General features: G+C 39.0%; 1 protein-coding gene across 1 annotated transcript; it reads left to right on the forward strand.

The window, feature by feature from the left end:
• Positions 1-280: 280 nt before the first annotated feature.
• LOC131989895 (dehydrogenase/reductase SDR family member 4-like) lies at positions 281-11,773 on the forward strand. Its single transcript, XM_059355258.1, has 9 exons — positions 281-418; positions 730-845; positions 8,075-8,252; positions 8,768-8,869; positions 8,961-9,031; positions 9,123-9,174; positions 10,381-10,515; positions 10,997-11,052; positions 11,140-11,773. The coding sequence occupies exons 1-9, from the start codon at positions 407-409 to the stop codon at positions 11,252-11,254; spliced, it is 837 nt and encodes a 278-aa protein (XP_059211241.1). The 5' UTR covers positions 281-406; the 3' UTR covers positions 11,255-11,773.
• The last annotated feature ends 2,770 nt before the right edge of the window (positions 11,774-14,543 follow it).

Raw genomic sequence — 14,543 nt, forward strand, 5'->3', positions numbered from 1 at the left:
CATCTGTGAAATCGTGCAGGTAGCCGCAGCCCTGAACGCACCGCTAATGTGATTGGCTAGATTTTGCGGGTTGCATTTAAGGACCGCCGAATTTGGCCGTTTATCAAAAATATCAAGCAGAAAACAAAACAGAATAAATCACCGTAATAAATCACCATAAACAACCTTAAGGTGATATGACAAAAATAATCATTCCTAAACAAATTGTATCATTATTGAATAAAAAAAACAACAACAACAGGCGATTGGGTTGAGTTGCTTGCTGGAGGCTTTTATTTTGACAGCGCGACTTTTACCCGGAAAATACTGACTGTAGCACACACAAACCGAGTCAAAGGTCCAAACAGGAGACTTAGGAGGGGTTTTAATAAATTCTTCCACTGTGCGACTTCATGTTCAGTATTGCATGACCTACAGGGTGAGATAACGCGCTTGATAATACATGCACAATTGCAGTAATGGCTTAAATAATGTAGTTCACTGCGTAAAAGTACAAACTTTTCTTGAGTTTGCCTTTGCAAATACCTTGCAAGTATTTGTTGCTTCACTATGGATCAATAAGTGTATTACTTTAAATGACTTGTGAAAAACGTGGTTCTTTTTACTTCTGTCTATCAGTATTCAGTTTGTGCAGTAATGCTGTCAGAGTGCAGATGACCTCTGCCCTAGATAATGTTTTCATGTTTATTCATCTTTATTCATGTTTTCATGTTTATTCTCTGTTCTCAGGTGATGTTGCGGAGTGTATTCAGGTGCCTGAGGACCAATCTTGTTGCTGGCCAAAGAAGTATGTCTCAGAGTAGCCTTGCTGGAAAGGTGGCCATAGTCACTGCCTCAACAGATGGGTAAGAATTTTATAATATAAAATATGTATACACTTCGCTATAATACACAGCGAGGTTATTATAGTTAACGAAAACTAACAAAATACCGAAAACTAGAATTAAAAAAACATTTTCGTTAAGTGAAATAAAAATAAAAACGAGAGTTTTTTTTTTTTTTTAAACTGTAATGTTTATTAGGGTTTTTTTTCATGTACACAAGAGACATACACAACAAAAGAAAAAACACTTAACATTAATAAAACAGTATCAACATTCATGGCTGCGGGTATCCATATTCTACAAAATCAGATTCATACAGTTTACAGTTCACATGTCTTTCGTTATGTCATACAGCACCCATTTTTTCCACTTTGAAATAGAAACATCTTCCTTCAGTCGAAGTTGGTAGGTCATTTTTTCCATCCAGTATATTTCTCTTACAATCCCTAGCCATTGTTCTATGGTAGGAGATTCAGTCTTGTACCAGTTCCTTGTTATTGTCTTCTTGGTCGCAATCAGCAGTATCTTGACTATATAACTATCATTACCAGTTACACTTTCAGTTACATTTCCAAGGTACATAATTTTACTTTCATTTGGTATTCCATACCCCAATATATCTTTAATTATGGCACCGACACCATCCCAAAAGGAGCGCAGCCTGGGGCACATCCAGAAAATATGTGCATGGTTAGCTTCCTTGCTCCCACATGCCCGCCAACATAGTTGTTCTGTAGCACTTTGTCTACTTTTAATCTTGGGTGGGATAAAGAAACGGGTCAAATTTTTCCACCCAAATTCCCTCCACGTTTGTGAACTTGTAGTAGAGTGTGGTGTTTCACACATATCAAGCCATTCCTCAGGGGTGATATCGATGCCCAGCTCCTTCTCCCATCTAGCCCTAATGTAGTCAGTTGAAGCACCCGTACAATCTCTAAGGTTTTGATATAGTACAGATACCAGCTTGATTTTTGACCCATTATACACTCGCATTAGTACATCTATCACTCCGTTTAATATTTTTGAGCTCCCTTTTTCCTTTATGAAATAATCCCTTAGCTGTAAGTATCTGAATCATCATTTTTTAACCCATATGTTTCCCTAAGGTCCTGAAAAGACATTATGTTTCCATTCTTTAATATTGTGCACATGGCAGTGATTCCCTTCCTCTCCCAATTTCTGAATGTCATGTCATTCAAGTTTGGTTTGAATCTTTCGTCATACGCAATCCAGCTCAACAATCTCACTTCCTGTTCTAATCTATGCCGTTTTATGAAATCAGCCCAGATAGTCAGTGTGTGGGAGGTTATTGGATCTATTGAGCCTTTTAATGTTTTTATTAATGTAATGTTGCCCAAAAGGGATTGTACTGGTATGTTAGTTACCCTCATCTCAATCTCCTTCCACTTGGAGTTATAGTGCTTGTCACGCCACTTAACTATTGGTCCAAGTTGTGCTGCCTCATAATAATCTTTTAAATTTGGGAGTGTCATACCCCCCTGGTTCTTAGCCAATTTTAGCGTGTTATATTTTATTCTTGGTTTTTTACCACCCCAAATGAACCTCGATATCAACTTGTCCCAAATTCTAAATTTTTTCCAACGGTATTTTGACAGGGAGGGATTGGAAGAAATACAACATGTTCATTTTAATAATGTCAATTCTTGAACTAAAGTCCAGTAATATAGTCGACCATCTTTCAATAGCCCTCTTAATTTGTGTATGAATCTGATCATAATTTATCTTCTGAAGATGGCTTATCTGTTTTGTTAGGGTTACCCCAAGATATTTTATGTGTTCTGAGTTCCATTTCCATTTATAAGCTCTTGTAATTTCCTGGGAAGGGGTATAATTAAAAGCCAGAATCTGTGTTTTGTTCACGTTTATTTTATATCCTGAGTGGTCTCCAAATATACTTATATGTTTCATCAAATGTGTTAGACTTGTATCGGGTCTTTCTAAATATATTATTATGTCGTCTGCAAACAGACTGATTACATGTTTTTGTTCTTTAATATGTATTCCCTTTATTTCCTCACTCTGTCTTATAGCCTGCGCCAAAGGTTCAATGTATAAGGCAAAGAGGAGAGGGGACAGGCAACATCCTTGGCGTGTTCCCCTCTGTAGCTTTATGCTTTTTGTTAGGCTACCATTCATTTTTATTCTAGCTATAGGATTCTGGTAGATTGTATTAATGCATTTAATGGCTTCTTTATTAAACCCAAAACGTTCTAATGTTAAATATAGAAATGTCTAATTTACACTATCAAAAGCCTTTTCGGCGTCAAGACTCAGCAATATAGCCTTAGTTTCTTTCATTTGTATCGAGTTTACTATTTGCAGAGTCCTTCTTATGTTATCTAATGTTTGTCGTCCTGTGATAAATCCAGTTTGGTCCTTGTCAATTAATTCTGTCATGAGAGTCTGATATCTCTTTGCTATAATTGATGTGTATATCTTGTAATCCACGTTGAGTACAGAAATGGGTCTGTAGTTGCTACAGTATTCTGCATCTTTGCCCTCCTTGGGGATTACAGATATGATTGCTTCATTCCATGAGGGTGGCAATCTACCTTCCTTAAGGGTACAGTTAAAGGATGAGACGAGGAGAGGGGTTAGTTCTTCTCTAAAAGTTCGGTACCACTCTGATGGAAACCCGTCACTTCCTGGTGATTAATTTGCCTTAAGCCTGGATATTGTCTTAGATATTTCTTCAGGAGTTATAGGTGCTGTCAGAGCATTGTTTTGTTTTTCTCCGATAGATGGCAAATCAAGAGAATTAAGAAACTGCCTTTTTGCATCTTCATCCGATGAGGGTGGTTGAGAGTATAATTTTTCATAATAATCTCTGAATGTGTTCTTTATTTCTACTTCATTATGTCTTAGATGGTCTGTGAATGGTTCTCTGATCTTATATATCGTATTAATTCCTTGTTGTTTCCTAATTCTCCTCGCCAGAAGCCTTGTGGCTTTAGGGCCTGTTTCATAATAATCTTGTTTCAGAAATCTAAGTTTTTTCTCTATTTCACTTCCTAATATATTATCCATTTCCCCTTTAATGACCTTTATTTCTTGTTGGAGTTGGGCTGTACAAGTGGTTTGGCGTTTTATCTCAAGATTTTTTAGTTTTTCAACTAAATTGAGATACTTTGCCTGCTTAAGCTTTTTTTGTCTTGATGTGATGGCTATTAGTTTCCCTCTTATCACCGCCTTCAGTGCATCCCATAAGATAGTAGGGTTGATTCCTTCTGTGTCATTTTCCTCAATGCTTTTCTTTATTTCATTCTTAATTTGTTCTATTGTTGTCTTGTTATTTAATATGCTTACATTCAGTCTCCAGGTGGTGTTTTTCTGTCTTTTATTCAAAAGCACAGTTAAGTGGACTGCACTGTGATCTGAGATGTCCGCTACACCAATTTTGCATTGTTTTACTTTGTATAGATCCCAGCTGTTCATAAAAATATAGTCAATTCTAGAGTGTGTGTTATATATAGTAGAGTAGTGTGTATAATGTTTTTCCATTGGATAGAGTTCACGCCATACATCAACCAGTCCATGTTCCTTCAACGACATGTTTATGAATTTAGATATATGTGTCTTATTTCTTATTTCTGTGTGTGTGTGTGTGTAGCGAAAATCGCATAAAGTTACCTGTGTGTGTAATTAAAATCACAAAGTTACCTGTGTGTGCGTATGTGCGTGTTTGAAGCAGGTGTATGCATGTGTGTGTGTGTGTGTGTATCTGTAACTGTAATCACATCAAAGATCAAAGGCAATCAAATCAAAGCAATCAACAGAATTAACTGATACCACCTGTTCAAGTTCCGAAAGAGTGACAGCAGCCAGAGGTGGACTGGAATTTCTGGCCTCGAACAGAAAGCATTTTTGGCAAAACCATAATACCTATCATTGATTCGACTTCACTTTGAGCGTCCTGAGTTCTTCCTGAACGTCTACATATGTTGTTTTTTTCAGAAAAATGAAAAAATAGCTTTGTTAGAGCGATCTAAAAAAACTGTTCCATATCCCTTTTTCAAATATCTGCGTTTTTAATATGGGACCCAATGAGGCTGTTGGTGGTGTTGGTGCCGCATTTGTGCGTCGTACGCCCAAACTATAACTCTGACAGCTTTACCAGAGGATTGTGAGTGAGAAGACAAATTTTCCTACGTTTCTATGTATAAATTATTTTTGTAGAGTGAAATTTGCGACCTGGAGCGCAGTTTTAAAATTTGTTTTTTGACAGTTTTACCTCTCCCTCTACACTCTGAGCGATGACATCACAAACTCTGACACGAACATTCCGTGCAATACACACCCATTATAATCTCAGAATTTCTCCAAAAATGATCATGGTCATTGAACAGGGATTGATGAAAAACTATATGACCTATCGAAACGTGGATTAATACACCGATACACAAGACTTGTGTCTACTGTTTAAAGTTTAAATGGAGTCTCTAGGTGAAATTATGCCTGAGAAGTAGACGTTTAAAAATCTCCAATGATTGTTCTTTTTCGCTCATTTTTTGTCGGCCGTCCCATTCATTTCAATGCAAAATTTTGAGCAGTTTTTCGCGACGTATTAGTATTCTGTAGAGAAAAGTAGTAGCACAGCGATCCCGATCAAACCGCACGTTTTGATATATAATTTGTCCTGCAACTCTTTAAGTTGTAGGACTAGTAGCGGGACGAAATTGCGTCCGGAAGAGGAATAAGAAGAAATCCACTGTATAACAGGAGTACGAGCACTGGTCCCTACAGCTATTGCTGTATGGGACCAGTGCTCGGTGCGATTGCCCCGAGGCCCTAATTAGCGTAACCATCTCTTCCTGTAGTTTCCCCTTAACTTTAATGTATCGTCCTTCTTTATCTTTGATTTCTTTTAGACATTATAATGAGTCGAGTTCTGTATAAGTATTGCCACCCCTCTTTTGTTACTTTGTTTAAAAATACTGTAATAGGTGTTTCTAAAACCAAATTTCTTCATCTTTTCATGCTCTTCCTGGGAAAGATGTGTTTCCTGCATGAAGATAACTTGAGCCTTAAGTTTTCTCATTTTCAATATTACCTTACGTCTTTTAATTGAATTGTTCAACCCATTCACATTTAACGACACTAACGATGTGCTGTTCATTTATAGCTTTGGAAGATGACGTTATACACTTCCCTCGAACCCATATTGCAGCCATGAGAACATACAACAGCCCAAAGAACATTGAGCAATTCAACAGCAAAAAAAGTCGAACTAATATTACAACAGTAGGCACTTGCCTCCCACGTTTCCCCCGTGGGTTGAGGGGAAATTCCCATAAAATATGAGGGCCCCTCCTTATTGAGGTCCATTATTAATATCTCGATTCTCTTGAACATCTGACTCATTATTGCTCACACATACAGAGCCCGATCAATCTTAACAATGAAAACTATTAAGTCCAATTACCCAGGTCCACTTAGATACAATCTCTTAGACTATTTATCTTCAGTGTCTTACGTGTGCTATCTCTCACTTACTTACTCATTTAGATACACTCACATACTTTATATGTCCATTCCTTTGTATTTCTGTAGGTTATGTTTTGCTCGTGTCGCGGTGTCCTCCTGGCAGCCTACCCGTTGCCATGGCCACGCTCTCTTTAGTCTCTCCTCCGTCTCCGCGGAAGACGTTCCTCTCACCGATGGCCTGCCCTCCATCTCCGTATCAGCTGCGCCTCTCCCCGCCGGGACGGTTGTCGCTTCAATCCCTCTCCTGCTCAGGTCTTTTGCAGCCTCTCGCGCAGTTTCGTATGTTTTCGGGCCGGTGTCCCAATGTATCCTCATTCTGGCCATGGGTGTCTGGAAACGGATTCCTCTCTCTTTTAAAACTTTTAATCCCCTTTAATTCCTTCCTTTTCTGAATTATTTCCGTGGCATAGTCGTGATCAAAGAACAGCCCCCGGTTGTTATGTTGGGGTCTTTTCTTCCAGGCTTCCCTCAGTACCATCTCTTTTGTTGTGTACTGGAGGAAGTTAACCACGATAGATCTCGGGGATTTGCTGGAGTCCGGTTTTGGTACCAGAGCTCGGTGTGCGTGTTGTATTTGTAGGTCCATCTCTGTCGGTAAGGCGAGCTCTGTTTTTAGCAGCTGATCTATGAATTGTGCGGCTGAGGTGCCCTCTGCTCCCTCTTCCAGGCCAAAAATCCGAAGGTTGTTTCTGCGATTTCTTCCCTCTTGGTCGGTCAGTCTTTCTTGTAGTATTTTCTGTTGCTTCAGTGTTTGGAGCAGTTACCTCTTTTGCTTCTGCATTCCAGTTTCCCGCCTCTTCAATTCTTTGCTCAGCCTCCATAATTCTCACCGTTTGCGTAGCTAGCTCCTTCCCTGTGTCTGTTAACTTTTGATTAATGTCTCTCTTAAAATCCTCGAGGTCTTCCTTTAGTTCTTTTTTCATTTCCTCCTTGAGTGTGGCGAGCTGGTTTTTCATCTCCATTTTGAAATTTTTGATTTCTTTAACGATGTCTTTCAGACCTGCACGTAGCATTTCAACAGTTTCGGTCTCCATGCTTTCGTCTTCTTCCCCCGTGTCCGACACGTCTCCTCCGTCGTCGGTCAATTCGGGTTGTTTAGCTGGGTTTTTGGTACCTTTTCGTCTTCTTATCCTTCCTCCCTTTTCCATGTTCAGAACCAAAATGTTAAAACATGTTTTAATAGCCGAGTTCGGGGCTTTTTCTCGAGTTTCGATCGGGAGCTAACTGTCTATGCTGCCATCCTGAGCTGGGTCCCACGTGACCTCCCAAAACGAGAGTTTTTAAACATTTTTTATTAAAGATAACTAACTGAAACTGTACTGTGAGGTTACAAAACTAACTAAAATTATAGTGAAAATGTCTGTTTTCATCTTTGTCAACTTTTTTCACACGTAAATCTTTTTTGGTTGATATGAAATCAATTTCATCTATCTGGTTTTATGACTTAATAAACTTATCGGGGCTGAGATGGATCAGACAAAGGAAATAAAGGCAAAATTTATTGTGACTTATGGCTTATGGCATGTTTTTATTATTGTCTCTGCACTTTAATCTCTTAATAATGGACTTTATTACCTGTGTCTTTTTTATCTACTGCTGATTTTAACATGTCTGATTTTTCTCTTAGTCTTTTGTTTATTTTGTTTCTGGTTTCTGTAGCACTTTGAGATTTCTTTATGAAAAGTGCTTTACAAATAACATTTATTATTATTATTATTGTCATCAATTATCATTCTCCTGCTCAGAATCGGTTTAGCAGCAGCTCAGGCTCTGGGGAAGAGAGGAGCTCACGTGGTGGTGAGCAGCCGGCAGCAGGCCAACGTGGACAAAGCTGTGGCTCTGCTGCAGGGTCAGAGCATCACGGTGACCGGGACCACCTGTAACGTCGGCAAAGGAGAAGACCGAGAGAAACTGGTTCAAATGGTGAGTATTAGTTTTATAATCTAATACTGGTTTACACCAAAAGATTTCCCCAGTCCCAGACTAAAAGCTGAAAGTCTTTAGTAAATCTAGGAGTTTTACAGGAGTCACGGCGCTCCGTCATCTCCATGGTTAGTTTAAGGTAGTAATCTGCTCTGTTTCATATCAGTCTTTTATAGTCTTGGTTTGGATCATATCAAACCTGTTTGATATTATCTCAAGTCTCAGTGACGGAACACAATCACCAACCAATAGATGAGCGGGGGAAAGGTCCCCGGTTCAGACTGGTTCCAGACTGGTTCCAGACTGACACGATAGTTTTCTGGGAATCTTTAACAAACCTCTCTCCTCCTCCTCCTCCTCCTCCTCCTCCTCTCTTTCTTTCTCCCAGTCTTTTCCAAATCTTTTCAAGTCTTCTGGTGTTTAGGTAGCATTAGACAGCTGTATCAATTAGTTTGATCAGCGTTTTTTAATTAGACTCCTGAGCTCCTGATCGTCTCCTCCTTTGTTTCTAACAGACTCTGGATCAGTTTGGCGGTATTGATATCCTGGTGTCCAACGCAGCAGTGAACCCTTTCTTTGGGAACACCATGGACTCCACAGAGGAAGTCTGGGACAAGGTTAGTACTAGTCTCCTGACTTACTCTTTCTTTTTCTTTTTAAATTTGAATACAAGATCATTTATGGGATAATTTCTCCTTTTCTGTCCAGATCCTGTCTGTAAATGTGAAAGCAGCTGTTCTCATGACTCAGCTGGTGGTGCCTCATATGGAGAAGAGAGGGTGAGTGACAAACAGATCCAAACAACAGGAACGTATGTAAAACTCTCCATTCTCTATATAGTTAAGTAATGTTCTGTATTTTTCTTCTTAGAGGCGGAAATGTGATATTTGTGTCATCCGTCGGTGGATACCAGCCGATGCAGGTCAGGACATTTATCTCAAACATATTTAAATGGAAAAGGAATGCCTTTTATGTCAATATTAAGTAAATTAGCCTATGAAATTAATCCTGAAATATATATTTATAGACATATATAAAAATAAATAAATATAAACATATAATCACTGAAAAAATAAGTTTAAACATTTTATTTTATTTTTTAAAGGACTGTTTTTTATTTTAGAGAATTTTTATTTCATAACTGCACATTAACTTATTTCTTGTTAGAGATTTGGATGCATTACTGTTCTCATGCTGATCATTTTAATATAACAGATGGACATAAAAAGAGGGAAATAAATGTAACATTGGGAAATAAAAGTTCCCTGAAATAAATAAATATGGAATTGTTCATTAAATATAATTAAATAAAATGTTTTATAAAAAGTTATTTAAAATTAAAACATATCCATTTATTTATTTAACTATATTGACTCCTATATATTTATAATATATCCTATATTATATTGTATTATATTATACTGTTTTATATTGTATTATATTATACTGTATTATATTATACTATATTATATTTTATTATAATACACTATATTATATTTTATTATACTATATTATATTATATTGTATTTTACTATATTATATTATATTATATTATATTATACTTTATTATATGGTATTATATTATACTATATTACATTGTATTACATTATATTATACTATATTATATTGTATTATAATACACTATATTATATTATATTATACTTTATTATATGGTATTATATTATACTATATTACATTATATTATACTATATTATATTGTATTATATTATATTATACTACATTGTATTATATGATATTATATGATATGATATGATATTATATTATATTCATGGTGTCATTTATTTCTTGCCAGATTTATTTTATAAGCATATTTATTGATTTCCTTTTTTAATTAAAAACCTGTTTAGTAAATTAACTAAATTGACCCATTTATATATTTTTATAGTTACATCTATTCATATGTAGCATTGCCCCATTTATTAACTCCAGGATTTAATTCATAGATGTATTTTTGCTTGTTTCATAGGCATAATTATTGAGAGACTGTAGAGTTGATAATAATAATTAGTAATAAATAAAGTCCAGTGTGATTAATAAATAAAGTCCAGTGTGATATTGTTGTTGTGGCGGTCTGTGACTGTTCTGGACTCTGTCTGGGTCTCTGCAGGGTCTGGGTCCTTACTGTGTGAGTAAGACGGCTCTGCTGGGTCTGACCCGGGCGCTGGCCCCTGAGCTGGCTCCCAGCAACATAAGAGTCAACTGTGTGGCTCCTGGAATCATCAGGACCCGCTTCAGCTCTGGGGTGAGGAGAAAACACACACTCAAATCCCTGAGTCGGTTCAGGGCTCATACGGGTGCTTGAAATCCTTGAAAATGCTTCAATTTAAATGTTGTATTTTCAAGGTTTAAAAAGTGCTTGGATTTTGGATAAAGTGCTTGTAAATGCTTGAAATTCTTCCTGTATTTATCTTACAATCTGACTATATCCATCTATAGACTATAGATAATCACATGTTCAATGTAAAAAATAATGAGTAGCCTATCTGAAATGAAGACCGTTCCTCCTAAAAGTGTAATACCATCGCTGTTGGTATGGTTCAGTGAAATCTCCCCCTTTTAGTATGTAAGTACTCATCTAAAACATGGAATTTACAACAGGTGTAAGATACTGGAAAAGCTTGAAAATTTACCTTGAAAAGAGCTTGAATTTGACCACTCAAAAAGTGTATGAACCTTGCAGGTTTTCTCAGTTAAATGATAAACATTGTTGTCTTTTTTCGCAGTTGTGGGAAAATGAAGACATCATGGATGAGTTCAAAAAGAAGCTCTGCATTAAAAGGTTCAGCTCACACTCGCATGGTCATTTTTCACCTCCATGCTCTTCTATGCACACATGATCGCCATATTTACATTTTCCTCTCTCCAGAATCGGAGAGCCGGAGGAAATCGGCGGCGTGATCGCCTTCTTGTGCTCTGATGAAGCTTCCTACATCACTGGAGAGACCATCGCCCCGACCGGAGGGATGGCCGGCCGACTCTGAGCTTCACTGGAGGAAAAAACACTTTGCACTTGATTGTTTTTGTCCCTGCTAATATCTCAATAAATTACAATATCACGGAAAAGTCAATTTCCAGTAGTTCAAGTCAAATAGCCACAACCACATATTGAGTCATATACAGTATGTGACAAAAAAGATGCAAAATTATGACAAAAAGGACACAAATTATGACAAAAAGGACAAAATTATGACAAAAAAGACACAAAATGATGACATGAAGTAGGTGGCGACATACTTGTTATTCAAGACGCAAGGCCTTGTGGGAACTCAACTCTGATAGCATCATGTGAGAGGGGAACATGTAAATAAGTGGGGTCTGTCCTGATGTGATGCACAGGGCAGGAATATAGGGCCGCATTGAGTCTTGCTGAAGAGCCAATGCTGAAAAGTGCAACAGTCATAAGTTGTGCGGTGTACGGCGCTTTGTTGTACCATAAAAGAGCCATTCGGGATTGTTCGGTGTATGGAATACAAATGTGATAATAAAACTTGCTGAACAGAGGATTGAGTGCTTTGTGTTTGGCCAGCTCGCCCATTAACTTAGTGCAATCCACAAAATTGCCATAACGGCTAACAGTTAGCTCTGTAGCAGTGCAATGTGTATGTGCTAACAGGCTAACAGTTAGCTCTGTAGCAGTACAGTGTGTATGTGCTAATAGGCTAACAGTTAGCTCTGTAGCAGTACAGTGTGTATGTGCTAATAGGCTAACAGTTAGCTCTGTATCAGTACAGTATGTATGTGCTAATAGGCTAACAGTTAGCTCTGTAGCAGTAATAATAATAATAATAATACATTTTATTTGGAGGCGCCTTTCTTGGCACTCAAGGACACCGTGCAAAAAAGATGGAAAAGATTCAGCAATAAAATACACAAAATTAATAACAATACAATACAAAAGATAGATTGGACAGGGTAATTGTGATCAGAGGGAATAGGCAGTTTTAAACAGATGTGTTTTGAGTTGTGATTTGAAATGGGGGAGTGAGTCAATGTTCCTGAGTTGGGGTGGTAGTGAGTTCCAGAGGCGGGGAGCAGAGCGGCTGAATGCTCTGCTCCCCATGGTGGTGAGACGGGCGGAGGGGACAGACAGGTGTATTGAGGAAGAGGATCTGAGGGAGCGGGAGGGAGTGGGAACATGGAGGAGGTCGGACAGATATGGGGGGGCGAGGTTGTGGATAGCCTTGAAAGTTACCAGGAGGACTTTGTTTTGAATCCGGAACTGAACTGGGAGCCAGTGGAGCTGCTGGAGGACAGGGGTGATGTGGTGGATAGAGGCGGTTCTTGTGATGATGCGGGCAGCGGAATTCTGGACCAGTTGAAGCTTATGGAGTGATTTGTGAGGGAGGCCAAAGAGGAGAGAGTTGCAATAATCCAGACGGGAAGTGACGAGGCTGTGGACGAGGATGGCAGCAGTGTGGGGGGTAAGGGAGGGGCGGAGGCGATTGATGTTTCGTAGATGGAAGTAGGCAGACCGGGTAATGTTGTTGATATGGGATTGAAAGGATAATGTACTGTCCAGGATGACACCCAGACTCTTAACCTGGGGGGATGGTGAAACAGAGGAGTTGTCGATGTTGAGGGAAAAGCTGTCGGTTTTGGATAGAGTGGATTTTGTGCCAATGAGGAGAACCTCTGTTTTATTACTGTTTAGTTTAAGGAAGTTTGAGGTGAACCAGGTTCTTATTTCAGAGATGCAATCGGTGAGGGAGGTGGATGGGAGAGAGGACGAGGGTTTGGTGGTGAGGTAGAGCTGGGTGTCATCGGCATAGCAATGGAAGTGAATGTTAAATTTGCGGAAGATATTGCCGAGGGGAAGGAGGTAGATGATGAAGAGGAGGGGCCCCAGGACAGAGCCCTGGGGCACACCTGAGGTGACGGAGGAAGGGATGGATTTGAGCGACTTGAGTTGAATGAAGTGAGTGCAGCCAGAGAAGTATGATGTGAACCAGTCCAGGGAGGTGTGGGTGATGCCAATGGAAGAGAGCCTGCTGAGGAGGGTGGTGTGACAGATCGTATCAAAGGCTGCACTCAGGTCGAGGAGGATGAGGATGGTGAGGAGTCCGGAATCAGTTGCCATAAGGAGGTCATTGGTGATTTTGATGAGTGCTGTTTCGGTGCTATGGAGTGGACGGAAACCAGACTGGAACTGTTCATACAGATTATTGTGGGATAGGTGAGAGTGGAGCTGGGAGGCAGGGCCGGTTCTAGCCCATTGGCTGCCCTAGGCGATATTGATATTTTGCGCCCCCCCCCCCCGAACCACATCCATTCCATGTATTCATTCTGATATAGGTACACTATGTTATATGTATTATGCTGTACACTAATATTTGATACATGAACTACAAGCAAGGTAATGGTCTCAGAACATTTTCATTTTTAGAAACTTTGGAACTTTACCAACAACAACTGAATTGAAAATACGAATAAATAAATAAGAAAACACAGATCTTCATCAAATTAAGAATGGCAAAGACTGAAAATAAATAAAATGTAGACATACAAATGCAATAAAAATAAACATAAAAATGAAATTTAAATGTACATTTATATTTGATACATGAACTACATACAGGTAATATAATGGTCTCAACATTTACATTTTTTAATATTTTATATAATATAATATTACATTTTCATTCGAAATATGGGTTGGGGCATGTTCATTTAATTCAATGAGGATTTTATTGCCCATGCTTTTTAAAAAATGTCCCTCATAAGGGGGCGCCCCCTGCCAATTTGGCGCCCTAGGCAGCCGCCTTGGTGGCCTGTAGGAATAACCGGCCCTGCTGGGAGGCAACAGTTTTTTCTAGGATTTTGGAGATGAAGGGTAGATTGGAGATAGGGCGGATGTTGTTGAAGTTGGATGGGTCAGCGCCAGGTTTTTTCAGGGTTGGGGTAATGGCAGCAGTTTTGAAGGGTGTAGGGACGGTTCCAGTGGTGAGAGAGGAGTGGATGATGGCAGAAATGAGGGGGACCAGAGAAAGGAGGCAGGCTTTGACAAGTTGTGTGGGCAGGGGGTCCAATTGACAGGTGGATGGCTTGGATGTCCGGATGAGTTCTGAGATTTCTGAGAGAGTGGGGAGCTGGAAGGAGCAGAGTGGGTGGGTGGGGGAAGGTCAGCTGAGGTGCTGAGGTGAGGCATTGATGCGAGGTTCTGGTGGATGTTCTTGATTTTTTCTGTGAAAAAGGACATAATGGTATAGTAGGAGGAGGTTGTGTATAAGTGAGGGGGGAGAGAGTCCTGGGGTTTGGTGATATTGTTAAGTA

The sequence above is a fragment of the Centropristis striata genome, chromosome 17 (assembly GCF_030273125.1).
Source record: "Centropristis striata isolate RG_2023a ecotype Rhode Island chromosome 17, C.striata_1.0, whole genome shotgun sequence".
Taxonomy (NCBI): domain Eukaryota; kingdom Metazoa; phylum Chordata; class Actinopteri; order Perciformes; family Serranidae; genus Centropristis; species Centropristis striata.

Bases quoted from the DNA above. Each gene is read 5' to 3' on its own strand.
- LOC131989895 (XM_059355258.1), top strand. The intron at 9,032-9,122 runs GTGAGTGACAAA...TTTTCTTCTTAG, and splicing joins CCTCATATGGAGAAGAGAGG to AGGCGGAAATGTGATATTTG. The intron at 10,516-10,996 runs GTGAGGAGAAAA...CTTTTTTCGCAG, and splicing joins GGACCCGCTTCAGCTCTGGG to TTGTGGGAAAATGAAGACAT.